At 57.2% G+C, this 27,778-nt stretch overlaps 2 protein-coding genes across 2 annotated transcripts; both read right to left on the minus strand.

The window, feature by feature from the left end:
• Window positions 1-237: 237 nt before the first annotated feature.
• On the minus strand, window positions 238-4,656 carry SUMO3 (small ubiquitin like modifier 3). Its single transcript, XM_082487433.1, has 4 exons — window positions 4,537-4,656; window positions 4,085-4,213; window positions 2,448-2,519; window positions 238-1,769 (listed from the first exon to the last, which is right to left on the minus strand). The coding sequence occupies exons 1-4, from the start codon at window positions 4,555-4,557 to the stop codon at window positions 1,707-1,709; spliced, it is 285 nt and encodes a 94-aa protein (XP_082343559.1). The 5' UTR covers window positions 4,558-4,656; the 3' UTR covers window positions 238-1,706.
• Window positions 4,657-9,043: 4,387 nt separating this feature from the next.
• On the minus strand, window positions 9,044-19,413 carry PTTG1IP (PTTG1 interacting protein; the record flags this gene model as incomplete). The annotated part of the gene is made up of 7 exons (XM_082487352.1): window positions 9,044-9,817; window positions 11,337-11,383; window positions 11,758-11,823; window positions 11,898-12,036; window positions 15,836-15,944; window positions 16,889-16,941; window positions 19,338-19,413. 7 exons carry the CDS (start codon window positions 19,411-19,413, stop codon window positions 9,774-9,776), a joined length of 534 nt encoding a protein of 177 aa, XP_082343478.1. The 3' UTR covers window positions 9,044-9,773.
• Between the last annotated feature and the right edge of the window lie 8,365 nt (window positions 19,414-27,778).

Here is a 27,778-nt window from a genome sequence, read left to right on the forward strand (position 1 = left end):
AACTGCAGCCGCTCCGCAGGGAAGGAAGAGAGAGAAAAAGAGTGCAAAAAGTCATATCGTGCGGGGAAAATTAGCTGCAAACCGGGGGCGCAGCGCGGACCCCGGGATTTATTCGGGGACGGACGCTTGTGCCGCCTCTGGAGTCTCGGAGGTGGATGTCTGAAGGGCGTCCACGGCGTCCACCGAGGACAGGCCACGGCGAGGGGAGCGCGGGCGGAGGAAGGGTAAGGCAGGAGACAGAGTACCAAACTATATTTACTGTATACAATAGGAAAGGACAACAAATAAATGTACAAATTGGTGAATAAACAATGAGATCTACGGGACCCCCCACCCCGGCCCGTAGACAAGAAAACAAAACAAAACAAACAAACAAAACAAAAAAAAAAAGGGCCTTTCCGGCAAGCGGGAGGTGATCCAACAGGAGCCAAAGGTCCCATGGCACGCATCTGCCACGGGGTGACGGGGTGGCTGTGGCAAAAACTCACCTGGAACAGCCCCCACGCGGCAGGCGGAGCTCAAACCCCAGCACACAAACGCCTTTAAAACCCGGGAAGTTTGGGGAGGCAGTAGAGCAGATGATTATTTTTCGAACACACACGCCCATCTCTCTCCGTGCTCACCAGAGACTTGACAGCTTCTGCACATACACCTCGGGGACGTTAAAAGGCTTTTTTTTTTTTTTTTTTTTCCTTTTCACCCGCTCCTCATTTATAGAGCAAGTTTATCTACCAAAAACAAGTATTAAAAAGAAACCTGAGGCCGCACACTTCCAGTACCAAGTGAGAAACAGAGAGCTGCGCTGAAGGGAGCAGGAGAAAGGCGGCGACAGGTTCTGCCCGGCACACGGCTGAGGCCGCAGCGACGGATTTCTCTTTTTATAAGCTTGCACAACAACGAGCACGACAACAACAACAAAAATAAAAATACCGCTGCTCTATCACGAGCGTTAAGTTTTTTGGACCAGCTGCTCTGCTAACTCCGGTTCTGACAATAATTCAGGCCAAATCTAATTTCTGCATTAAAAAAGTATATTTCCGACGACTTCATCATAATATGACAAAGCACATGTAAATCTGCAATATTTTAAACTCCGACGCTAGACTAAGCATTGTATCTGCATGTACCGGCCTTGTGTCACAGGCTTAACGGCTCCTGAAGTAATTGTGTTTGCAACATGCGCTAAAATCTTCAAATCTAAAAACTTCATTCTCTTTTCCTTCCCGGAGGCATATCTTAAAAGGAAACTTTTATGCTCACGATTGGCATGAAAATATATTGAATTATTTACATGATTAGAATTAAACCAGAGGGGCAAGACCGACAAGAGCCAGGAATGAACACTCCATGTCCTAACACATGGATGAATATTTAGGCCACAGGTTTAAAGAAATAAAAAAAAAAAGGGAAAAAAAAAAAAAAAAGAAGATAACAGCAGAGAGACAACGCATATTACTTAATCTGAACTTAAATCAAATTGGCCCAATTTAAGATCTAGATTAATCCCTGCAGATACTGTTTTGACTTGCACACGCAGTACGTCAAAGACAACAAGCAATTTTGGTAAATGTCCTCTAAAGTTGAGAAGAATCCCGTGTGATTGGCATGTTCATTCGTTTACTATTTAATAGCAAATCCAAGGACAGATGAGAGAGTGAGGTGCGATGAGGATCCTTAAACTCCTCTTCTCGTAAGGACGGCACGTCTTAGCACGCTCCACCCGTCTGCTGTTGGAACACATCAATAGTGTCTTCATCTTCCATCTCCAGCTGTTAAGAGTAACAGATACTGAAAATACCAGACTGGAAATACACAACCTCATCATTACAAAAGCACTTCGCTCTCTGCTCCTAACCAGTACCAATAACAGAGCACTTAAGGTGTAATTTTAATTAATTAACACATGAAACGCTTTCTGTCAGTCACTCCAAAGCGGACGCTCCATCGTCTCTCCCATCGGAGTACTGCCAACACCAAAGTGGGTTTCGGAGGCACGCCTGTCAGCCAGACCAAACGCGGCAGTTTAGCATCTTCTACAACAAACCACCCAGCCAAGCGTCTCCTCTCTTCCCTGCCAGCCCAAGAAACTCCCCACGTTCCCGGCATCGCCAGCGCCGATGGCAGCTGCAGCTTCAGCGCTGGCTCTGAACAGGCTGACACAGAAGTAGGACAGAGCCGAAACCACCACCACTTGCCATGGGTCCTTTCCACACCAGCACTCCAGTGCTGGCTTGTTCAGCACCTACACATTTTCTTCCCGCCCCACAACAGTGAAAACATTCAAGGCAAAAAAAAAAAAAATTAAAAAAACCCACCCTAGACAAATTTGGAACATGCTAAACTTAACAGCAACTATTTCAGAATCATTTTGATTTCAAACCCCTTCGATCCACACATAGACATCAAGATATTTGTATAGCAATTTGCAGTAAAAGTATTTTTCATACCTGCGCAGGTGTGTCTGTTTCATTAATTGGTTGTCCATCAAATCTGAATCTAATCTGCCTCATCGACAAGCCCTGCAAGTTTAAAGGAATTAATATGAGAAACCACACTTTTGTTTTTTAATCCAACCAGAACGTCTAGAGATTTACTGTCAGAACAAATATTCATAAATTAACTAGACAGAAAACTCAGTGCGTCTATCTCGCTACATCAATTGAGGAAGCGGAGCCGTTCGAGCGACATCCCGCTGCGCTGCCGGCACAGCAAGGACTCTATATGGACCCACAGGCATGGGCTTGGCACCTGGTTCTGATCCTGCTCTGCAAGGCACAAGTAGCAAAAGTTAATTTACAAAGGTAATTTAAGAAGCGATCAATCAATACTCCATTCTATAAAGCCTCAGAGGACGTGGCAGGAGGGAGCAGCAATTGTTTCTCATGCAGTCAGAGAAGTAACAATACATTAAGGAAAATATTAAAAAAAAAAAATCTGAAAAAACTACTTTTTCGTGTAACTAGCTATCAGCAGCGACTACCCATAGTTGAGACAAGTCTTCACTCATGCCAGGCATCTGCTCCCAGTTCTATTTCTTTATCTCCTGACGAAAAAAGGAACCATGAAAAAAACTGCTTGAGGAATTGCAGAACTTAAGGCAGATTCTTACTTGCAAGGTTTATTAGAAAAATGTTGGGGTGTAATGTTAGCAAGTTAATATTGCCCTTAAAACCCGAGTTGAATTCACGACTTAATCCTGTTTTGACAGCATTTAATCGCATGAGGCTGTCTTTATTACCTGCCTCAGGGATCAAGATCTTTGCTTTGCCCTCTAAAATCCTTGGAAATCCCTGCATGATTCACACCTCCAGCCATAGAGCCACACGCACCCAAAAACTCCCCATGCCTCTTCAAAAACCGCATGTATTCCATTCTCGTTCCCAGCCTGAGAGGCATTATGCTGTACCAGGCACGGGACAAGGCAGAGCATAAGGTTCAGGTAAGCAAAGAAAGAAGCCCAAAAGTAACAGACAAGGGGAAATGTCAGCACCGAAAGCCATTCGCACCCACACCCTCTGCTCTGCACAATCTCTCAGTGCAGAAGCACAGGCACGGAGGGCTACTGGCTCAGGAACTGGGCTGTGGGGATACATCCCTCTCCTGTTTAGCTCAGGGTGGCACCAAGGGACAGCCAGCGACATGGAGCAGCCAACCACCACCTGCAGAATCCAGAAGGCCAAACTGCGCAGTGGGAGAGACAGGTGAAGAAAAAAAACCCCACAGCGAAAGTCTCAGCACAGGAGAATTTGCTCTGTGCCATTTTCCAAACGGAAAACACGTACTGCATAAAGCTGGTGGAGTCTTGAGATGACAGAACTGAGGGTTACAAGGCTAAAGATTCAGAGTGAATCAAGGGCCTCAAAACTCAAGGTATTTTGGCAGCGCTGTCGCGGGACGTTTCGAGCGCTCCAGGAGGGCCTGAGGAGGAATAGGCAGCGTTCCCTGACTGAAGAGAAAAACCTCTAAGGCCTCGGAGCCGCCAGCACCCCGAGCCCTCCTGCCCCACTGTCACCCACCGCTGTCACCAGTGTCCCACAGAGGGGAACGAAGAGAAGGAAGCCCCCGCCGCCCCGAGGGCCCTCACCTGCCGCTCGCAGTAGGCCTTCATCAGCTTGCTCAGCGGGGTGTGCCGCTTGATCTTGAACTGCACCACCGAGCCGTCCTGCCCCGCCACTTTCAGGTTGATGTGGTCGTTCTCCGTTTTCACGCCTTCCTGGATGAAACACGATTGAGGAGGATTGCGGGGGGGTGGGAGGGAGAAGAAGAAGAAGCGGGTTCAGAGCCCGGCCCCGCAGGCAGGTCCCCCCCAGGGCTCCGCGGGGCCTCCACCTCCTCCTCCTCCCGCCCGGCCCACCCCGCCATCTTGGCCGCCGCACGCCGCCGGGCGGGGCGGAGCCCCAGCGGCAGCCCTGCCCCAGGGCCCATCGGTGAGGCCTCTCTCTCTCTCTCTCTCTCTGCCGCCCCCCCGCCGCCGCCGCCGCCGCTGCGAGCCCCGCCGCCGCCCCGGTCCCGGCCGCCACCCCACCCCCGCCTCACCTTGGGCTTCTCCTCCGACATGGCGGCGGGGAGGGGAGGGAGTGAGGGAAGGCGGGAGGGAGGGGGCGCGCGCTGAAGGAGCGGCCCGCGCGCTCGACTCCCGCCGCCGCCGCCTGCCGCCCGCGAGAGCGCGCGCGCGCGCGCGCGCGCTTCAACTCCGCCCCCCCGCCGCCGCGCCCATTGGCCGCCGACGGCCCGGTCACGGGCTCCTGCGCGGGCCCCGCCCCCGGCGGCTCGGGGAAAGTGCGTCACGGGGGGCGGAGGCAGAAGGGCGGGGCCAAGGACAGCCGGGGCTCTGCCGAGCCGCAAGGGGGCGCTGTGCGCCGCCGCGCCTAGAGCGGCCCCCTGGGGCGGCAGGTCCCCCTTTGGGCGCAGGCCGCCCGCCCGGCCCGGCGGCGTCGGAGGGGAGCAGGAAGGGCTGCGGGCTTCCCTGGAGAGGAGACTCCCGAAACAATAAGGCATGGCCCGGCCGGGGCTGCCTTCCCCAGCCCGCAGAGTCTCCCCGCGGGATGGCAGCCCTCCGCAGCGCTGGGGGGTGCGGGCCCAGGAGAGGAAAGGAGGGTCTCCCCCAAACCTCCCTCTCGGCCTCTTTCCTCGCCCTGGCCTGCAGGAGAGCAGGCACTGGCCCCTTCGGGGGTCTGCTTGGAAGAGGCCCAGGGGACTCCCCCCTTTCCCTCCCCCTTATTTCCCTTTTCCCCTTCCTGGGGTGCATCCCCTAGGGACAGGGGTGGAAGAAACCAGTAATGGCCCCTCTCCTCCAGTCCCAACATCCACATCCCTCTCTACCAGTTCCTAAGCCGTACCCCACCCTCTCCCCCAGTTCCCAGGGCCGCATCCCTCCCTCACCCCAGCTCTGCAGCAATGAGCAAAGCAGTAGGGAAGGGACCAGGCGCGGCCCCTCTCAGCATTCCTAGCGGTTTTATTTCAGAGGGACCCCAGGGACCCGAATGCCCCACTGGCAAGCAGAGCCAGGGGAGGCGGTGTGCGTGGTCCCCTCTTCCTCCTGGGCCCTCTGTAGCCATGGTGGATCTTTGCTCGTCTCCAGCCTGTAGCAGGGCTGTCCGTGCCCATCGCTGTCCCACTGCCCGGACAGGCTTGGGACATGATGGCAGGGCATTGCGGGGCTGTGCTCGCCCCTCTGGGGCCCGGCTGCTGCCACCACCACAGCCAGGATGATGGCGGGCCACCCCAATACGGTCATCCTCCACCTGCAGGCAGGAAGCCCCTGCTCACAGCTCAGCCTTTACCCAAGGATTTCACCTCCCTCAGGGTGCTGGCTCTCTGTCCCACCTTTTCTGTTACTTGTGCTCATCGTCCTTGGCCAGGCAGCCCACGGGCAGTGAGGCACACTGTCGCCCCCCTCGGCCGTGCCATCCCCATCGCCATCTGCTCCCCCTGCCCCAAGCAGGGCAGCCTTTCCAGCACAGCAGCCTCGCAAAGGCCTAATTAATCCTCCTGAAAGGTCTTTTTAGATTCCTGGCTCAGCTCTTGGTTACAGTGCGGACATGTTTCTTCCCAGACCTGGGCAGGCATCTCAGCCATTGAAGGACCCAGCTTCACCTCCCCGCCGCGGGCCAGCCGAGCCAAAGGGATCGCCAGCTTTGCAGCACATCAGCTGCATGATACCTGCCCGCAGTGACCTTCACAGGAGTCATTAGAAAAATTCGCAGGAGCTCCATCACAGGCAGCCCTGGAACTGGTGATGCTGGAGCCCAGGATGGAAGCAGAGGATACAGCACCTATCCAGCTCCTTGCCCTCTGCTTGTCCCCAGGGCATGGTTTCCGCTCCATCCAGGCAGGGACCTGGTTCCTCCAGCGGAGCTGGCTCCTCTGCTGCCCTGGTTCAGCAGAGGACAGAACCTGTAACGAGTGGGGGCCCAGCGAGGGGAACTTGCTTGCAGGGGTCCCCCATCCCTGCTGGTTTTGGAGGCACCACCCCTTAGTGCTGGATGCAGGGCCAGTGGAAGTGCTCAGGTAGCCCAAAGGGACTGGTCCCAGTCCCCAGGGCAGTGGGGATTTCTTTAAAGCATTATCTCCCAGTCCCACACACACGAATAAGATGCTGTCACCACCTCCCAACAGCTCTTGAGCAGCAGCACCAGGGATGCAACCCCTGCCCAGCCAGTCCAATGGCCTTGTGCAAGGCATTTGACACTGTCCAGCATGACAGCCCGGTCTCTAAGTTGGAGAGACATGGATTTGATGGCTGGACCACTTGGTGGATAAGGAACTGGCTGGATGGCCACACTCAAAGAGTTGGGGTCAATGGCTCAATGTCTAAGTGGTAACCAGTGACAACTGGCATTCCTCAGGGGTCAGTACTGGGACCAGTGCTGTTTAACATCTTTGTCAGCGACACAGATGTTGGGATTGAGTGCACCCTCAGCCAGTTTGCCAACGACACCAAGCTGTGTGGTGCAGTCGACACGCTGGAGGGGAGGGATACCATCCAGAGGGACCTGGACAGGCCTAAGAGATGGGCCTGTGCCAACCTCATGAAGTTCAACAAGACCAAGTGCAAGGTCCTGCATGTGGGTCGGGGTAATCCCAAACACAGATCCAGGCTGGGCAGAGAATGGATGGAGAGCAGCCCTAAGGAGAAGGACTTGAGGGTGTTGGTTGATGAGAAGCTCAACATCAGCCACCAATGTGCGCTGGCGGCCCAGAAAGCCTCCCGCACCCTGGGCTGCATCCCCAGCAGCGTGGCCAGCAGGGCGAGGGAGGGGATTCTGCTCTGCCCTGGGGAGACCCCCCTGCAGTGCTGCCTCCAGCTCAGGGGGTCCCAACAGCAGAAGGACACGGAGCTGTTGGAGCGGGGCCAGAGGAGGCCCTGGAGATGCTGTGAGGGCTGGAGCCCCTCTGCTGGGAGAACAGGCTGGGAGAGGTGGGGGCGTTCAGCCTGGAGAAGAGAAGGCTCCGGGGAGACCTTAGAGCCCCTTCCAATCCCTAAAGGGGGCCTACAGGAGAGCTGGAGAGGGACTCCTCCCCAGGGAGGGGAAACATAGGATGAGGGGGAAAGGTTTTAAACTGGAAGAGGGGAAATTTAGATTAGATATTAGGAAGAAATTCTTTACTCTGAAGGTGAGCCCCTGGCACAGATTGCCCCGAGAAGCTGTGGCTGCCCCATCCCTGGAGGTGTTCAAGGCCGGGTTGGACGGAGCTTGAAGCAACCTGGGCTGGTGGGAGGTGTCCCTGCCCAGGGCAGGGGGGTTGGAACTAGATGATCTTTACAGTCCCTTCCAACCCACCAAACCATTCTGTGATTCTATGATTAGAACAGAAGATGGGAGGGCAGCCATGAGAGCTTGGCAACCTGACCCTTTCAGCCCTCCTCCCAGTGCTGCAGCCCAGTTGACGCAAAGAGAAGCCCAGGTTACAGACCAGGTTCTTTTTCAGCGTTGACAGAGTCATTCACTTCGCTCCTGCTAACTGAAGCCGAGTACCTTCTGGCAGCATCAAAATTCACCTACGAGTTTTGCATCTCTGACCATCCTGGCAAAAAAAAGCCAGCCAGATTCTGGCAGCCAGCGCACAGCTCAGCCAGCAGGAGTAAGGTTTCACAGCTGGTTTAGCTTCACAAGTTCAGCTCGAGCAGATTGTGTCCGAGGGCCATCAGCCTGGCGACGCAAACAGAGTGCTTTATGCGAGCCCACAGAAACGCTACCTTCTGCGGCCTGGAGCGAGTCACCCCACCTGGCAGAAGGCAATAGTCAGCTTTTCTCAGATAAAACTATCGAGGTAGATGTACTACTTCCATGTAAGGCTCCTTCAGACTGCACAGCCAGTTTTGGTCAAGTATAGGACCACGTAAGAGCAGTCAGCTCCCATCCTCCTTTCCCCGCCACTGGGTCCCTCACGCAGGTAGCACAGCACAGGGTTTAGTCTGTGCCTGACACTGCCAGGAGCTCCCCGGCCACCCCGCTTCGACGAGGGCTCTCAGGGGTGCTGGGTGACACAGGCCAAGCTCTTGCAGAAACACCCAGCTCCTTTCTTAGAGAGCAGCATTACTCCCAACACCCAGCTTTTCCTAACAACTGAACATCGAATAGTTTGGGTGGGAAGGGACCTAAAGGCCATCCAGTCTAACCCCCCTGCCATGGGCAGGGACACCTTCAACTAGATCAGGTTGCTCCGAGCCCCGTCCAACCTGACCTGGAATGTTTCCAGGGATGGGGCATCTCCCACCTCTCTGGGCAACCTGGGCCAGTATTTCACCACCCTCATTGAAAAAATGTCTTCCTTATATCTAGTCAAAATCTACTCTCTTTTAGTTTAAAGCCATTTATCCAACTCCATGAACAGACTCCTCCCTTCAAACCCAGCAAGAGTTCAAGGCAGCCTTGCTTCTGCTTCCCTCAGCTACACCAGCAGGGCCTGAACAAAGCCAGGGCCACGTAACGGTGTCAGCTCCATCAGCCATCGCTGCCAACCCACGCCTGGTGTGGAAGCAGAATTAAACTCTTTCAAGGCTAGGATAGTAATCCAATCGGTTTAATATGTAGTCACCATATTATAAATGCATCTGAATCCTACAGTATCGCTATCCGCCGTGGCCATCACGCCCAGGAGCCCACTTTCTAGAAAAGGCGCAGAGAGGTAGGAGTGTTGGGGCATTTCCCCAGATTAGTTACAAGTGAGAACGTGTGTGTGGGACCTTCCTCCTGGAGGCCCGAGATAACCAGAAACGTGTGCTTTTTGCAAGGAATGCTAATGTGCTGGGAGGAGTACAGGCGCCTGGAGTAACAGCCAAGGCCTCCCGCTGACCGGCAAGTCAAGAAACTCTTGCTGGCTTTTGCCTATACTAAAATAAAAATAATAAAAAAAAAGAATGAAAAGGAAAGCAGGGGAGAGAAGAGCCTGGCTCTGTGTGTGAAGGGTATTTGGTGAGGCAGGAGCAAGAAAGATGCATAAGGTTGCCTTTGCCCTTGGCCAGGGACAAGGACTGTTATTTGCGTTGCTTTGGACTCCGTTACCACCCCAGGGGTGAATGAGAAGAAACGTGTCATCCTCTGGTATTGCCACCACGTTTTCCTGCACCAGCAGATCAAGAGCAAAGCTCGGGAGCAAACTGAGCATCTGGAGTGGGGACAGCGGTGTCACCAAGCATTTGGCTCATCTTCTGCGGCAGCTTGAAGAGGGAAGTGGCACCATGGTGGTCTCCTCGTGGCGGGGGACGCGCGGAGCCCTGCAGCTCTGCGGGAAGGCACTGTTCACTGGGGTGGGCAGGTCCAGAGATGCTAATTCTCAAACTTTGCGTAAGGGTTCTCTTCCTTGAACAGGCCTAGAAGATAAGAGAGATTCATTCAGACAGCAGCTGCCGTGCCAGTCACGGCCGGCCAGAAACCTAGTTCTTGGTTTGCCATCCCTGCATCATCCAACCTCCTGTCCTACAGTCCTTCCGAAAGACCTGCTCATACTCAAGCTGCGCGTGCAATCAGCGCTATTTCACTCTCCTGCTGTGCACAAGAGGAGAGATCCATTAAGAAGCTTGACCCGATTGCAGGCTCCTCTCCCAGGCAGTCCACATAAGCTCCAGGTAAAGCAGCACGACCGTTCTTCCAGCCCACCCCTTCTGCACGCTCCTTCTGTTGGACTGGACTTGGAAGCAGAGAGCCCAGACCCAAATTTGTCATGACATAGCCCCAGCCAGGAATTAAAACTGTTCTTAGACTTCCTCCCCTTCTCCTACATCCTCAGGCTGGGAGACAGGGCACGGGGCTGACTTCTGGGCCAGTGACAAGCCCCCGGGCCACTCTGTTGGCTGCTTTCCCCACCCCAGCCCAACACTTTTAAGGAGGAACAGCCGGAAAGGACGAGATTGCAAACTCCGTGGTCAGGCTGGGGCAGGACAGAGCCCTGGCATGGCAAGACAGTCCTGGAGCACAGCTCTTCCACTTCCATGAGCAGGTGCTTCCCCCACCATGGGCTCCTTCAGGCACCGCTCTGCCTGCTCTTCCTCCCCCAGAAGAGCCAGCCCAGCCAGAGGCCCCTGGATCTCCTGCCCAACCTGGACCTGCAGCGGGCAGAAGAAGGGTCTCCAGCTTTCCCTACAGCCCCCTCAAAGCCAGAGACCACCACGCTCAGTGTGGATGAGCCAAATTGCTCCATGGTCACCCTGGGAGAGCCCCTGGCAGCCCAAAACGGGCAGGCAGGAGAGACCCCTCCACCGGCTCCGAGCGACTGGCTGCTCCCCCCTTCCTTCTTGGCTGCCGCCCCCCTCAGGCAGGTCCTCACCCACCCTGGGGCCGTAGGACTCACCTGAAGGACAGTCCAGCCCCAGGGGACTCAGCCACCTCCCGGGGACCCACCGCCGGCACAGAGGACCCGCTCGGTGGTCAGGCTGGTGCCCGCTCTCTGCTCTTGCCGCTGTGGGCTCCCGCCTGGCCCCCCACCCCAAGTGGCCAGCTCCCCAGCCGCTCGCTGGCCACAGGGCTGCCGGAGGGCCGTGCCTGAAGGGCAGCAGCATTACGGCTAGTGCCGTGTCTGCCAGCTCCTGCTTCTCCCCTCCAGTCAAGCCCCGGCAGCTTCTCCCGTGGGGTGAGTTCAGAGGACACAGGTCCCATTAAAAACACTCCCTCTTCCCTGCCCAAGAGCAGCGGCGCTTGCGCGGGGTCACACGCCATGACCCAAGCGTCTCTACACTTGCTCCCGGAGGGCAAGAGAGCGATTCACCAAGAGGGGAGGAAGCAGAAACCGTTTTCCCTGCTGCCCAGGTCTCCTCTGTAGCTGTCACCATAGCACCAGTTACCGAGGCTGCTCAATCTAAAGCTTAGTTTGAATCGCTCGCGTCAGCACTGTACCGTATTTTCTTCGGATTTCATCATGCCGTGATTTCATCTCTGCTCTCCTGCAAGAAGCAAAGAGAAAAACCCAGGAGCTGGTGACTGGCGATACAAACCCAGGCACGAGGAGCTACAGCTCCTTGCTTCTTCCCAACCCGGGGAGCTCAGCCCCACACCGCCCACCTCCCGGTGGCACTGGGGACCACCAGAGCACATGAGCAGCCCTCGGGGAGTGGGATACACAGCACTGTTGGGATGCTGCATCCATGAGTCCCCCCAGAAAGACGTTGCTCGTGAGGTTTACGTTTGAGCTAGGGCTGAAGCAGCCGCTGGCTGCACGTGTCGACCCCCACGTGCCTCCTGGCATCACGTCTGAGGGTACGGACAGGAGGCGAATCGTCCAGCAGCCTGAGGAGCAGGGCCAGCGGGGCAACCTCACCTCTCCTCCTGCCGCATCCGCCTCTTCTCCCGTTCCCTGGCCGCTCTCTCGTCATCCTTGTCTGGCCTGACAGACAGAAGAGCCCGTTAGCAGTGCCTGGGACGCAGTGCTGCAACAGCACGTGGTTGCGGCTAAGCTACTCAGAGAAAACAGGGAACCCCTCCGATACTTGCTTTTTGCTCTTTTTCTTACAACAGCAGCAGCAGCAGCAGACCCCCAACATGATAAGGATCGTTCCTCCCACCACAGACATCGCAATGATCAGGGCTTCAAAGTTCACTAGAGGATGCGACAGAACACATTTAGCACACAAATACATGGCCGCCCGGAGTTACCACAATAGTTACAAGCATAGTTCAGTCACCGGGCTGGAGAGACGTGTAACAGCCTGGGAAAGCAAGCTGGACATCATTTTCTATAGGTATATACCAAGCATTGGCACAGCACGTACACACCGACAGAGTATATGTAGCTGCTAACTATAGCACTCAGTTACCGGCTATGAAGAAAGGCAGTAACACGTGCGCTCAGGTCAAACTCCTCCGGCAGAAACGGGAGCAAAGCTGTCTTAATCACTAATCCAGGTGAACGGTAACCCATCAAGGGGAAAGAAAAAAAAAAAACCAACAACCTGGAGGCTTCAGCGCTGAGGAGCAACCTCCAACGGAAAGGCCACAGCTGGCAGTGGAGTTGCTGCCCACAGGAGCCAACCTCAGAATTCATCTATAAGATGTCATGACAGCAGACCGGAGGCACTTGATGGGTGTCTGGAGTCCTTGGGCAGGAGACAAAGCGAGACAAAATCCGTTGGGATTTCTCGGCTCGGGGCCAGCGGTGCCGCAGAAGGCTGCTTTCTGCACCACCACCCCCCACCACGTCCCCCCAGGGCTTGGAGGGGGTCTGCTCGCCCACGCACAGCACAAAACCCGCTGGGAGGCGGTGGTGGAGCAGCAGCCTCGAGCCCCAGGGAGGCAGTGGTCCATCTCGGCTCCTGCAGTAATAGCAGCAGAGACACCAGCCCGCGGGGACATATCTAGACGTCACCTGAAATCCTCTGAAACAAAGAGAGGTTTCTTCCAAGCACGATTCAGACTGTTCAGAGCCTTGGGCCCGTGGAAATATTTGTTTAGGAGCCAGCTCACACGCAGCAGCCAAGTTACCGAAATCCTCCTGCGCCTGAGCCTGCGCAGAGCACTTCTGATCCCTTTTCTCCACGCGGCTCAGACCCTGAGCCCAGCAGAAAGCCCGAGCACCGCAGGTGGTGCATTTCGGGGTGTTTCAGAAGATGCCAGCCCGTCCCCTCGCTGCAGGGACTCAGCGGTAGCAGGTTCAGCGGGGTGCTGCAGGCTGAGCTGATTCCACCACCGAAGTTGCTTTCCGAGCCTCCTGCTCCCGGCGGAGAGCTCCATTGCTGCCCACAACTGTGCCATCTGACTCTCAAATCACACCGCTCCCCTACCTGGGCGACGGTGGCGCAAGCACCACGGGAGGAATGTGGTTCCAGGTACCGACCACAGACAGCTGCCATGGCCTTGCAGGTCACCAGTGAGGCCAGAAGTCAGCAAGGCACTTGCGTTTGTCCCCATGGGGTGGCTCGGACAGCCTCCCCAGCAGTCGCCCAGCAGCAGAGAGGGCTGCAGGTCCACCTTCCCAGTAAGGCTTTGAGAAAGATGGTATTTGAGACCTGACCGTCCACGGCACTGTCTTGCCTCGGAGCAACGTGAAGCTTTCCCTGGCTGCGCCGCTGCAGACCCACGGAGTCACGCAGGCGACAGCCCAAAGGCCGAAGGTCAGAAGTCAACGGAGGGGAGACAAACCCACCCGGGCTCTTCAGCTCAAAAGCGACTTTCTCCACCAGCACGTCTGTACTGGTGCTTCTGAAAGCTTGGCTTTCGGGGTGAGCCTGGGGTTCGGATCACCCCTTCCCACAGAGAGAGGTGCGTGGCAGAGCACCGGGCACTCCTCCGCCTGATGACGAAGGCTTAAATCACACACACACACACACACAAACAAAATGCAGACTCATTTAAGAGCTAATCTCCAGCAGGACTAATCTCCTCTAAAGCGAGTTTTACAAGCTAAGGAATGCGTTCTTCTATAATGAAACCTTTTGTGAAGCTACTCACATAAAAAAAAAAAAAAACCAACAAACTAGTATTTCAAGGTCTTACACAAGTTTCGGAAAAGCATACTGGAGTGCTCACAAAGAGGAGGTTCTTCCTCCCCAAAGGTATGGGAGCGGCTTTGACTCTCGTGGGTAGAGAAGAGAGCCCAGCCGCGAGCACAACAGATGTCAGGCGACCACAATTCAACTCCAAGTTCCCCATCAAGGGGACGGGTGAGAGAAACCAAGCCCCAGCTTGCTTCCCAGCTGCCTCAGCCCCCAAAAGCTGGGTCCCGCCTGAGCACGAGCGTGCTTGGTCTAAACAAAGACGCTCATCTCTCCAGAAACCCACCAGGAAACAGAGAAGCCGAGGAGGAAAGGCAGCCAACAGTCACACAACGCTCCCGGAGGTAACCTGGCTGTGGGCAGCCAGCTGGGCACACTGGGCACATTTTTCTCAGGTGGGTCCTGAAGAAGGAAGAGGGTATTTTTCTCAGGTGGGTCCTGAGCAGGACTGCAGCACGCTCAACACTAGAAGAAACCCACGCAGGCCTCTGGAGAAGTCACCTCGCTTCTGGTTCCAAGAGCCCCCGTGAATTTTTAAGAGGACAGCAGCCGCAGTGCTAAAGGTGGAAGAGCCAGAAGCCGTGCAAGGAACGATGCACGGGGTGCAGAGGAGAGAGCCGGTGAAGAGTCAGCCCCTGGTGTGCACCCTTTGAGCCCCAGGAAGGGTTGCGCAGGCAGCTGCCTGCCCAGCACCTTCGACTCTTGTTCCTCGGCACTGGCCACGTGTGGAAGCCTCCATCTTTATTAACATCCCCTCCACAAGGGGATTGAGAGCACCCTCAGTAAGTTTGCAGATGACACCAAGTTAGGTGGGAGCGTTGATCTGCTTGAGGGTAGGAAGGCTCTTCAGAGGGACGCGGACAGGCTGGATCGATGGGCCAAGGGCAATGGTGTGAGGTTCACCAAGGCCAAGTGCCGGGTCCTGCACTTGGGCCACAACAATCCCACGCAGCGCTACGGGCTTGGGGCAGAGTGGCTGGAAAGCTGCCAGACAGAAAAGGACCTGGGGGTGTTGGTGGACGGCTGGCTGAATACGAGCCAGCAGTGTGCCCAGGTGGCCAAGAAGGCCAAGGGCATCCTGGCCTATATCAGGATCAGTGTGGCCAGCAGGGCTAGGGAAGTGATTGTCCCACTGTACTCCCACTGGTGAGGCCCCACCTTGAGTACTGTCTTCAGTTTTGGGCGCCACAGTATAAGGAGGACGTTGAGGTACTGGAGAGGGTCCAGAGAAGGACAACGAAGTTGGTGAAGGGTCTTGAGAATAAGTCTGATGAGGAGCGGCTGAGAGAACTGGGGTTGTTCAGCCTGGAGAAAAGGAGGCTGAGGGGAGACCTTCTCACTCTCTACAACTATCTGACAGGAGCCTGTAGAGAGGTGGGTGGTGGTCTCTTCTCACAAGTTACAACCAACAGGACAAGAGGAAATGGCATCAAGTTGCGCCAGGGGAGGTTTAGGTTAGACATTTGGAAAAACTTCTATGCTGAAAGGGTTATCAAAGACTGGCACAGGCTGCCCAGGGAAGGGGTTGAATTGCCATCCTCGGATGTATTTAAAAGCCATCTAGATATGGTGCTCAGGGACATGGTTTAGAAGTGGGGCCTGTAGAGTTAGACAACGGTTGGACTTGATGATCTTAACGATCTTTTCCAGCCATAACGATTCTGTGATCGCACCAAAGCATGAGGAATGTATTTAGAGTAGCGAAAACCCCACGGGTCCTTCTTGCCAGAAGGTAGGGAGCTGCTCACGCTCTGCTTTCTCGCCCACGCGTCAGGAAGTTTGCAGAACCCTGAGAGACTTCAGCCCACTGTTGCTACACAGGGAGCGAGAACGGGAGGTAAGGGAAACCTCCCGTTACCACCAGCGCGGGCGCCAAGGGCGGTCATCGGTTGAGCACGGTCCACTTACCCCAGCAGACTCCCCAGCGCGCAGAGCGGAGCTCACAGAGGTCAGCCGGGGGGAGGATTCTCCGGACGGGGTACTCCACACACCTCCCACTGCTGGCACACCACAGGCACTGGGACACAGGAACCAGGCAGCACGGCGTTACTGGTGCACGGCAGCGCTGCCGGTTACCCGCGCTCTGCTTGGTTAGCTGCGGCAACGGGGCCACCGCCGCCTGCTCCCGCGAGCCAGGTACCACCCAGCAGCGATGGGATGCTCGGGAGGAACGGCGGCGTTCGGTCAACACGGGGCTGTGTCTGGCTCGCCTGCACCGGGAGAGGCAGGCGAGGAGAGCGCAGGTTTCTAGGGCAAGGAAAGATGCCAAGAACCCTTCTCCTGGCTTGCGTGACAGCAGTAATCACCGAATCCTTCGTGTTTATTACATGTGGCATTGTTGGGACAAGAAGAAAGCCTTTGAGACCAGGTGCCCAACACAGAGCTGCTGAGCGGGAGAGGTTGGTGGGTACCCTCACCAGTCCTTCCCAGCCAGGCTACCCATGGCAGCTTTGCACCCTCCTCTCCTGGTGGCTCCCACCCCCAGTGCCAGCGTTCGGCTGGGTTCGGTCAAACTGGTTCAAGTTTGCTGATAGCGCAGATAAAGGCGGTGGAGGAGGTTGGCAGGACACAGGTAGGCATCCCACATCCGCCCAGTGCCGTGGCACCCACAGACCGGTGGAAGGGCAGCAGGACCAGCCCGTCCAGCCCGCTCAGCTCCTTCACCCCACTGTCCCCCTGAGACCATCTCCCATCCGCGAGGAGGAGCTCGGCAGTTCCATTACTTGACTCGAAAAACGGACAAGAAAGCCCAAGCGGTTTTTAGCAATCTCTTCCCAGAGCACTGAGGGGGGTTGTGCCATGTCACCATCATGGGTGGGTGGCATTTGCAGTGCGCTCACGACAAGGGCAGGGGAGCTGCCCCCCTGCCAGGAGGGACGATGCTCCATAAGAGCCCGGCAAAGCCCACGCTACCTTTCCAGGCGTTGCAAGAAGTTGGGAGTTTTAACTGCTGCTACTTACGGTGACATTTTTCAGACACTCCTCACAGCTCTTGTTCGTATATTGGTGACAACCTACAGGAAGGGGGGAAAATAAAAAGACACCTCAGTACTTTGGTTTAAAACTTTGGGTTTACTGTGGCTCCCGTGGGACCAGCGTAATGCTGCTGCAAGAGCTGCCAGCTTCAAAACGCACACGTGGTGGCACAGCGGGAAGCCCAAATGCTAATGGAAGTCACCTGCCTTGCCCACACCGACCCGAAGCCCCGAGCTGTGAGATCCTCTCCCCAGGTCTTATTTTCCTAAAAGCCATCTGCTGTGGCCGGCAGGCAGCGGGACGGCTGGAGGACACAGCTGGGGTCGGTCCAGAGGGACCCTGTGAGGACAAGGACAAGCATCGGGCAGGCGGTGCAGTCCCATATCACCGGATGACGGAGCAGCTCAAGCAAACAAGCCCCAGACAAGGAAGTTGCCACCAGGAAAAGCAGAAGTAGAGGAGCACAAGGGGGGGGGTGGACACACGCAGCTCCGGTCCCCGTGGGAGCCCGCACCCTCCCTCGGCACCAGTGCCGCTGTGGATGATGGCGTCCCCAAAGGATGCAGGTCAGCTGGGTGGGGGGAACGGAGCAGATCTGAACACAGGACAAGGTGGCCCAAGTCCAACCACCTTCCCGGGCTTGCCTGTAGCTCCCGACAAGCGCTAGCTCTTCGGGAAAGTCCTCCTGCAGGATAGTCGCCTGCCATTTCGCTGGTGTGCTCCCCCAGCTCCTGGGGAGGTGGTTTGCCAGCCCTCGAGGATCAGCCATTTAAACCTCACCCCCGCCTGAAGAGTCCACGTGTCAGCTTGTTTGACTATGGTTCAAAGCCCAAAACACAAACCCAGTTTGCCTGACTACTCAGTAACCGCTGGAAGAAGGATCACCGCTTCACGGCACCTTAATCAGGAAGAGAAATCAGTCCCGGAGGTGCTTGTTTTCCACGCTCACAAGCAGCAAAGCTGCATTTTCTCCCTCCTGCTGGCAGGAACCCTCAGCTGTGACCCACTGTCAACAGTCACATGCTCCGCGCAGCCCTCCAAACAACCGGGCAATTTATTAACATAGCTCAGATAAGGGTGTTTACACACCGCCCGGAGAGGCCGAGATTGCAGATTTGAAACACTCTAGGAAGCCGCATCTTCCCCGTTTCTCCAGCCCAGGCCGGAAAAGCATCACAGCGCCTGTGCTGCCCCCGAGACTCTTTGCTTATGAGGAGTCACCGAAACAGCCCTCTCACACCGCAGGAGGCCACCGGCGGGCAAAAGGAGAGCCTGTGGTTTTAACTGGGCTTCCTATGGACACTCTGCTTCCCCCGGGGGGTGTCCCCTCTTCTGGCACACGTGGGATTGATTTCACCCTCAGAGCTGTTAAGTCAAAGCCACCCTCTCACAGCTGTAGGGGAACGGGTCGCTTCCCGGACCTCGCGGCCCTTCAGGATTGGGGGTTTTGTCCGAATGTGTGATCTCAGGGGATCATCCCACTGGCACAGGACGGCCCGGGAAGCACCGCAGTCCTTGGGGACAGGGGTGGGAGAGCTGTGCTAGAAACCTCCTGCATAATCCTTTTGCCACTTGGCAACAAGAGAAGTGAAGTGAATGGCCTGGGGCGGAAAGAAGACAGCAAAATACACGCTGGTTCTCACTCTCCTCCCAGCCAGAGCCACTGTGCAGCCGTCAGAGGACTGGTCATCACGTGGAGAACAGTTCCTCTCCCGGAAGAGTGGGCAGGCTTCTTGGGACACCCCTGAAGGGGGGTGTCTCCACCCTTTGCTAGAGCATCTCCTCTACCTGGCATGGCACCCACGGGGCTACGCTACATCCTCCACCCACCAAGGAGGAGCCATCGGCCACCCGTTGCTCCTCACCCAGATCTGATGGCACCCATCTTTCTTCTTCCTGGTCTGAAGCTCTCAGCCTGAGGCTCTCCCGGGTAGTCTCACCTGTCCTGAAGGAGGATCTGCCCCGCGAGTGTCCCCCCCCTGCCCAGGACATGTACTGAACTGCCACCTGAGACCCGGCCGAGCCGATGGCATCACTCAACGTACGGTGACATTGCAGTGGCTGCTGCAAAAGCAGCAAGTGACGCCCCTCCTCCAGCACCGCATCTTCCAGACCTCAGAAGGACCTCAGGGTGCCGTCCGTCCTGCCGTCCCGGACTTGCCCTCCCGGCTCCCACTGCCCGTCCCCATCCCGAGTGGCCACAGGGCCCCCTGGCCAGTGGCCACCCGGCGCACGTCTGGAGTGACAACCCGCTTCCCACGTGGGGTCCAAAGTCCTGATTTTGGGGTGCTCTGCCAGCATTGCTCCCCATCCCCATCCCCTGCGGGGGGAGGGGGAGCACCTCGCTGGGCTCAGAGCCCCCCGGGCCGGAGGCGGGAGCCTCCGGGGTGCCACGGTGTCACCCCGCGGGGACCGGGACCGGGACGGGACTTACCTCCCGCCACGTCCAGCGCGGCGGCGGGCAGCAGGAGCAGGGCCAGGGCGGCGCAGAGCCGCATCGCCGGGGCCATGGCGGAGCCGGGCGGGACGGGACGGGACGGGACGGGACGGGACGGCACCGGGCGCCGCCGCCTATGAAGGGGGGCGGGCCGGGGGCGGCCCCTCGGTGGCGGGTCCCGGGGCCGGAGCGAGCACCGGCGGGAGGGGAAGGAAGAACGGGGCGGGTCTGGAAGCGCTCTGCCCGCCCGGTTATCCCTTCCCGGAGAGATTTCCCCCCCCCCCTTCCCCTTCCCCCGGGGCTACCGGAGCCCACCGGGGGGGGGGGGGCGGACACGGACACCCACCCCCCAGCGCAGCCCCGGGCCCGGCCGCAGGAGGGGGCCAGACCCCTGCGGGAGGAGGACCGGGCGGAGGAGGTACCCGCCCTCCCGGGAAATCCTCCCGGGTTCGGGTGGTGGTGAGCCCGAAAAAAGGAGACCCTTCCCGTGGCCCCCAACCCCACCCCAAAGGGTCCCCAAATCCCCTTCCCTGGCGGCTACATCAGCCCCCATCGCATGAGCTCTGTTACGATACTAATTGGCACGTTACGCCGCGGTGTAACCAGTTAGTGGAATTTTACTGGGGACTCTGGTATTGTTCATGCTTAAGTAAAACAAACTAAAGGACAGCCCGGCCCTGGAAAGAAGGACTTGGGAAGCTCAGAGCTCTCCCTGACGGATAAAGGATACCCCAGGAAAACCACGGTAACGCCCGCACCGGGGCCCTCTTACCCGTCTGGGAAACCCGGACTGCCTTGAGACTGACCACTGCAGAAATCGAGCGACTTCGAAGAGTTTCGCGGTGATTAGCAATTACGCCCGTGGGCGTTCGCGATTAGTCGAGTCGTGTTGTACCTGGCTGCTTGAAGGGTGTGTGAGAACCCCCTGTAAAACCCCCTTCGGGTGCCCCTGATTTGGCTGCGACGCCTCATACGCAGGAAGAAATAGTTACCCGTGTAATTCCGTGCCGTGCATCCCAGCCTCGTGCCCCGGTCGGCACGGGTCAGGCGTGAATTTTCGTGCCACACGGGGTGCTGGGGTCTCCCTCCTGGGCGAAGCAAGACGTTTGCTGGCCTCAAGTCCGCACGTTTGACGTTGGAGACGTGAGAAACTCCGTGGATATAAATGGGGATTTTCCCACGCTGAGTGCTTTCCTGCGCTGGAGCCAAAGAGCTCCGCGCTGCTTCATTCATGCCCAGCGCTGCAGACAGCCCCAAAGAAACGGGTCCCTGACGGTCACCGCGAGGAGGGTTGCGATGCTGCCTGCGTGGGACTGCTCTTGAGTTCTGCCCCAGATCCCTCGGGAAGGGATCACTACCTGCACGTGGGCTTCTTGGCAGCAGCAGGGCAAAACCACCGTTCCTCTGAGCGCACCCATCCCGGTTTGCAATCTGGGCCTGTGTGGGGACCGCTGGGTGCTGTGTCCCCACTGGTCCCCCCCTTCCCTGCCCCGCAGTGATGGCTGAAGCCACCGTCCCTTGAAGCTGGGTGGGCATCGGGCTCCGGCGTAAAGGCACGCTCAGGCCAGGCTGATTCAGAACAAGACCCTGTTTTTTTCAGGCAGACACGGGGCTGCACATCCTCAGAGGGCATCGCGCCCTGACGCCGGCAGCCCATCCCTGTTGCGCCCCCGAAAAGCACCGTGCCCCTCCTTGGGCGGATGCAGGCAGGAGCAGGGATGGGGAGGTACAAACTAGCCCTGCGCCGGTGCCACGGTCGGGTTCACTCTTGGGATCCTGTGGAAAGACGGTGTGGCTGTTTCTCTGCGGGAAAACGGGATGAGTCAGGTGCCTGACCGGTTTTGGCCGTGGGGCAGCGTGAAGGTGCCCGTGGGTGGGAGGCAGCCGGCAGCGCTGGGGATGCACTGCAGAGCTGAGCACGGGTGCCGAGGGCAGAGCTCTGGCTTGGTGAATAACTGACTCCTCGGCATGGAAGGAAATATATTTTGGATTGCCCAAAACTAAAATTAAGAAGGCGACTAATGTTTTTCGGCAAAACGGAGAACAAAACCTGAAGAAAGCCATCCCGTAGGTTGAGCGGGCAGCATCGCTGGCCGCCCCTGCCGCCACCGGCTTTGTCGTGGAGCTCATCGTCCATCTGCTCGGAAAGTTTCGCTCTCCTCTGCCGTGTTCCCGGTGTCCTTGAGAGCCAGATGGGCTGGCCGCTGGTGACAGGGCTCCTGCAGGCTGGGAGAGTAAATGGCCGATAGCGTTAGGTCGGCCGAACCGTGGGATGGTGGGGGGCCGAACCGCGGGGGAGACTCGTGATGCGGAGGAGGGAACAGACCTCTCTGGATTTGGCCAGCGCAGGCGAGCGCTCTGACGCCAGCAGAAGCCTCAAGCAGGTGGTGCAGATTTCGGCAGCTCCTCGGGAGAAACGCGGGGCTTTTTGCGTGTGACGGGGACTCGGGGGGTGCCAAAAAGATATGGGACCCCGGAGCTTTGTTCCTCCAAAAGCAGCTGGCGCCCGAGGCTGGGTGGGCACTGGCATCGCCCCAGTGTTAGCGGGCCCAGGGAGGTGTCCCCAAAGCCACCGCCTGGGCTGGAGGCAGGTCCTCCACACTTGCTGAGCAACTCCCCGGCACCAGAGCCGCTGCCGGATGGCTTGGGAGGCCGGAGGCAGCGGTCACCCCCAACCGTTCCTGTTTGCAAAGTGCCTGGTTCGTTTGTCCCGCGTTCATTCATGAAGCAACGCTTGGGCTACGGAGCATCCCGGTGGGCGGCACGGGCAGGGACCCAGGGTGACACCCCCCGGGTGGGCACGGTGCCCACGGGCAAGCCAGGGGGGAGACCAAAACACCGCTCTAATCCCGCCGGCCTTTCCGCTCCCGCTCCTTATTTGTCTCTGAAGGGTATTTTGAAGCCCTTCAAGATGGCCTCAAGTGGTTTCCAAGGCGACGGTGCTAAAGTCATCACTGCCATGGAAACCCTCTCTTTGGCATAATATAAATATTTCCCTTGAAGGAGGCTGGATGAGTGGGCGATGTGCTATTTTCTAGCACTCCCTGGCTGCAACAGGACAATCTCCAGGAGATGGGGGGGGGGGCAAAGGGGGGCCAGGGAGGATAAAATTAGCTCGCCACGCTGGCCGCCGATGGAAAGGGGCAATTGCCAGCGTTTCGGCGCAAAACCTGAGTTTGTTTATGTCAGCGGGGTCCAAACAAAAAAGATTTACTCTGTAGGGAGAAAAAGAAAAAAAAAAAGGTGTGGGGGGGAAAGTGAGGTTGAAATAGTTCTTTTTTCTTGTCCTTCTCCAAAGTTCTCCCTTTATTCCCAACCCCGCGTCCCCTCTGGTCAGCACAGGAGCACCCTGAGTGCTGGGCCAAAGATGCCTGAGCCCCCCCCTCCGTGAGCGTGTGCCTGGCCGAGGTGCTTCGTTTTGCTTTTAATTACCTCCTTTCGGGCTCATCAACTCGCCAATACCTTCGCTTGAGCCCAGCGAGCGGTCTCTGCGGCTGCAAGCGCCGGCGGTGGAGCAGGAACCCCCAAAACACCCACTGTGCTGCAGCATCCCCCAAAACGGGGCACGTCTCCGGAGAGGGGCTTGCCGGTGTGCCCAGTGCCCCGCACGGCAGGGACATCCCCGCCACACGGCTGTCCCCGCTGCCATCCCGTCGGGAGGGGGGGGGGGGGATATTCCTGAGCTGCCGTGGGAGATCCCGGCGCGGCGGAGCGGGTGTTTTCCTAAACAGAGACGGCTGCATCCATCAGCGGGGCCGAGCGATGGGAGCTGGGGACCAGGCGTCCGCAGAGCTCTGCCCGGGCTGGCGCGGCGGCATAAACACCGCCTGTCCCCGAGCAGATGGCTCCTCTCACATCCACGCTCCAGGCGGACACCGAAAGGGTTTTCCTAACAAATAAAACAACCCTCCCCCCCGCCACCGAACGCAGGCACGTTCCCAGGCCTGGAGCAAGCACTTCTCACTTTCCTGGAAAAAGGGGATGCTCTCTCCACGCCGGATGGCCCGGGCTATTTTTAAATCGCCGTAGCAACCCGAGGATGGGGAGACACCGCGGTGATGTGTGTGTCTGCCTGTCCGTCCCTCCATCCTGCGCTCTCGCCTGTTGGGCGCTGCCCTTTGGCAGGGGCGGGGGATGAACGCGGGGGTCCCGGCCGGGCTGGAGGACAGGGTTCGCCCTGTGAAGCCCCTCAGCACCTTCCCGGAAAATCCCCCCGGGGAGGCAGAGAGTCTTCCCGAGGCCCCGTTTGCCCTCCCTGCCCCGAGGGGTGCTGCCAAGGGCGTCGGGAGGCCGGCGGGGTCAGACTTTGGAACCTGCTTTCTTTTTTCGCCATTTGGCCAAAAAAAAAAACCAACCCCAAAACCAAACAAACCCAAACCCAAAACCCAAACCCGGAGCAAACAATTAAAATGTTCCAGCTGTTGGCTCGGAGCAGCGATCCCAGATAAAACCCCAAGGATCTGCCGGCTAAATATAGCCTGAGCCCCATAAATTAAACAAAAGCTTTTCACAGGGCTCTCAGAAAGCTGGTTCCAGTGGCAGTTTTATCTATGTAAGGTATAACTCCGGCGGTATTTGTTATTATTAGCCGTACCTCCCCCATGCCACCGACCTCCCCAACGCCGTTGTTTAGGAACATGAATTTTGCAGAGCCAGACTTCTCCCTGCGGGATGCTCCTCCGCCGCAGCGGGATCACACCTCGGGCTGCTTTCCTGCTTTTTCCTAAGAATTTACAAACCCAGGGTGTTTTTTGTGTTGTTTTTTTTTTGTTTTGTTTTGTTTTTTTGTTTTTCTTTTGGACAACTTCTGATTATTCAATACTCGCCCATCTCAGACGTCCCGTGTTTTCCAGGGCTGCCCTCCTTTAAGACCTGTCTCGGGCATCTGCTTAAATTATATTCCCATCAGCTGTCCTCAGAGCTGTGAACCCGTACATAAAATACTGCCCGCAATGCAAAGGCATGGGAAGGCTCTTGCGGATACCAACGCGCATGTAGGTCCTTGTCTCGCCCCCTTTTTCTCATCAAGCTTATTAACAGTATCTTATGATATTGCATATATTATATGTCTATTATATAGCAAAACGGCTTATGGCTTTCTGTGAGTTTTCTCCCCCAGCCCTTTAACGAGTTTCAGCATCCCGCTGCCTCGAGCACACGTGGCCGGCTCGTGAGCAGGAGCGATGCTGCTTGTGTTCCCGAGGATGAGTTCGCTCCGCCTTCTCTCCGACACTTCCTTCCAACACGCTGTGCTCGGTGTGAGGAGCGCATTCGACTCCTGCTTTCCCATCCCATATATTTAGGCTTTTTTTTTTTTTTTTTTTCTTTTTTTCTTTTTCTATGGGCTTTTGCGAAACTATTTTGCTTATCGCAGCCAGAGCTGCTCCATCCCAAAGCCGAGGGCTGGCTCGGCCGGTGCGCGGCACCGCTGAAATCCCGGCCCCTTGCTCCATCCCGCTGCGGGGCTTCGAGTTTGTTTCTGCGTTCGTCCGTGGGTCTGCGGCTGAGTAATCCAGCCCACGTCTCAGAAAGGCGTGAGCAAGGGAGCTGGCAGCCTAGAAAATCCAAATCGCCTTTTTCAAGCGAAAAGCGCCATCTCCTCGCCAAAATTTTTTCGGCCTCCCATCGCTCCCGGCTCCCGGCAGCGCAACCAGCTCTGCCGAAACCACCCGGCAAAGTTCCTTCTTGCTGAGCGACGTGCAAGAGAGCCCCCGCAGGCGCCCGCCTTTCTCCAGGACCACCGGCTGGTCTCTTGTCCCTCCAGGTTTTTTGGTTCCCTGCAATGGTTTTTTAGGCAGAGAGCCCAGGGTGCGAGGAAGAGGAGGCCAGAGCTGCCTCCCCTCGTTCCTCCTCCTCCTCGGAGGGGCTGGAGGCAGCCCGGGGGCTCTGCACCCGCATCCCCTCCATCCCTAAGGGGCATCCCAGGGCGGGCGGGAGGAAGCACAACGTTCCCTCTCCCCGCTATCTCCTTGGGTTTGTAATTCTGTTTGTAAACACACCTCTACCTGCCCCCTCCAAAAAAAAAAAAAAACCAAACCAAAAAAACAAACCCAGCCTATTTTCAGTGAACTCAACCCAAAAAAAAAAAAAAAAAAAAAAAAAAAAAGAAGAAGTCAACTCCGAGGCTGTCATGGCTATATTTAGTTGGAACTTTTCTGTCCAGGATTCAGACTCTATTTGGAAACCCTGTACCTTGGCGTGCAGCCAAGCATCTCGGTTTTATACAGTAATCCCTCAGCATATGGCAAATGTTTCTCATCTCCCGGTGGCTGCGGCGCTGGCCCCGGCAGCCCGGCAGCGGAGGGTTTTAAGCTGAAACCGAGACAAGCTGGCTGGCTGCGGTTGTGGATTCGTATCTTCGACCCAGAAGGTCTTTTAATGGAAACATCTTCTTGACATAGCTTTAAAAATAATAAAAAAAAAAACCAGAAAAACAAACCAAAAACAATTAACCGACAAAACGAGAGCGTCAGAGCTGCCTCCGGTCCCCAGTGCCTGGTGGGCGTTTTCGGGGCGCAAACCTCAGGGCACCTCTATCAGGCACTGGCCTGGGGTGATGCCTGGGAGTGGGGCGATGGGGGGGGAGACGTAGGGTACCCCAAACTGTTCCCGCCTGGTTCAGCTGTCAAGCTCTCCACTGAAAATGTCACAAAAAATTCCCCCCGTTTCACACGCCGGGAGTTCTGGGGTTGACACAACGATCGCCCAGAGCGTGGCGTAGTTCCCAGTAACGCGACGGCGTTTCGGTGCCAACAATTTTATCCTGACGGTCTGCGGGTGTCCGAGTGATGCTCGGGGAAGCAGCATCCTCATGTGTCCTGGTCCTCTCCTCCCCTCCCCTCTCCTCTCTTCTATTTTGGATGAAACAAGGCTTGTGACAGCATCTCGCATGGAAACACAGAAAGTAACCGAAAGTAAAACCGCAGGTTCCCGCGTGCCACGCGCGTTTCCCTGCTCCGTGGCAGCTGTGAGATAGAGGGAAGCGGGAGCCAGCTGAGAAAAGGTGATCAAACGGCTATTTATACAGCCCTTCCAAATATTTTAGACTCGTGACATGCATGATGATGTATAACAAAAATATCTGCTTCAAACCCTTCCGACTTAGAATCCCACATCCTTATTTTAATTCAGGAGTTCAAGGCATTTAAGGAAGTATATACTCTAGAGCGGTGATTCTTATCGCGCCCAGCGAGGAGCGCTCCGGCCGGCCCTCGGGGACACTGGGGCAGGCTCTGGGGAGAGCCCCACAGCCCAGCACCGCCACCCCAGGGACGAGCAGCCACCGCGGTCTGGACCGGCTGCGGGAATAAGGGGATGGGCATCCGCGGGGACGCGCGGGATCAGCGCCTTCGAGGCCTGCCACGGGGAGACTCGGTGTCCCCTGCAGCCGGGGGCTCAGCCTGATAGAGTTTCTAACGAGGCTGATTTAATCCAGCTCATTAAGGGAGGCCAAAGCACCCGAGGGATGATGGCTCCGCAGGGCCCGGGAGCGCAGGCAGGAGCAGAGGGATGCTTTGGGGTGCTTTGGGGGTACGGGTGTCTCGCGGCACCCCAGCCTTGCCGCCCCTCGCCTTCCTTGTGCCGTAAGCGCTGCCGCACCGTGCCGAGGCTGGAGGTCTGGCGGGCACAGCCGGGAGCAGAAAAGGCGGCACCAAACGAAGAACCGCCAGCTCCTTCTGACCCCACGCGACGGCAGCTGTCTCCTCCGTGCTTCCCCACCGGCTCCGCGGCCCCCCGCGCCCGGCAAAGCTCGGCTCACGCCAGAACGCCGCCCTGGGACCGCGTGCTTTGGTGCTCCGGCCACAGGTACGCATCCCCTGGCCCCTTCCCCTGCCTGGGGGGCGGCAGCGCGTGGGGTCCCCCGCGGGCACCGTGGTGGTCGGGGGCTTCCCCTCTCTGCCCTGCGCCATTTCCCTGGCTCGGGTGGGAGAAGCCGGGAATGGGCGGCAGAGCCCGTTCCCGCAACGCCCAAACGTCTGCCAGAACCGAGCCGAGCTCTACAGAGTAGTTTCAACACCCGCTAGCACGTTCCCTAAAGCCCTGTGATTCATCGGCAGCCACTCGGTTCGGCTCTACCCTTTCATCGTCCCCGAATGCGGCATTTCCCTAAATCACATGGGCTTTTTCTGCCGCTATTACACACCTACGGGTCCAGCTGTTCCCTCCCAGACGCTTTCGATACAGTCCCATCGTGCCTTAAAAAGCGCCCGCTGCCTGCGCGACATGTGCCTGCTGGTGACAGGCAGGTTCGTCACGGCGGGTTTGATCCCCGCAGTCTCCCCTCAATCCCTCTTCCCGGAGGACAGGGTTTTTCCACGCCGGTGGTTGTCGCCCCACGCAGCCGCTCGTGTCCCTTGGGGTGCGGCGACGCGGGACGAGCGGGATGGAGATTCGGATGGCTCTGCGGGGGGGATGAAAGGCTGGTGGAAAAGCCGGGC

Source organism: Vanellus vanellus (assembly GCF_965231255.1).
Source record: "Vanellus vanellus genome assembly, chromosome: 8".
NCBI lineage: Eukaryota > Metazoa > Chordata > Aves > Charadriiformes > Charadriidae > Vanellus > Vanellus vanellus.

What these genes read in the sequence shown, in the direction of transcription:
- SUMO3 (XM_082487433.1), bottom strand. Translation starts at nt 4,557, where the DNA reads ATGTCGGAGGAGAAGCCCAAG. An exon ending in TGTCGGAGGAGAAGCCCAAG is followed by an intron (nt 4,214 to 4,536) that starts GTGAGGCGGGGG and finishes TGTTTCATCCAG; the next exon opens with GAAGGCGTGAAAACGGAGAA. An exon ending in AGGCCTACTGCGAGCGGCAG is followed by an intron (nt 2,520 to 4,084) that starts GTGAGGGCCCTC and finishes TTAAACTTGCAG; the next exon opens with GGCTTGTCGATGAGGCAGAT.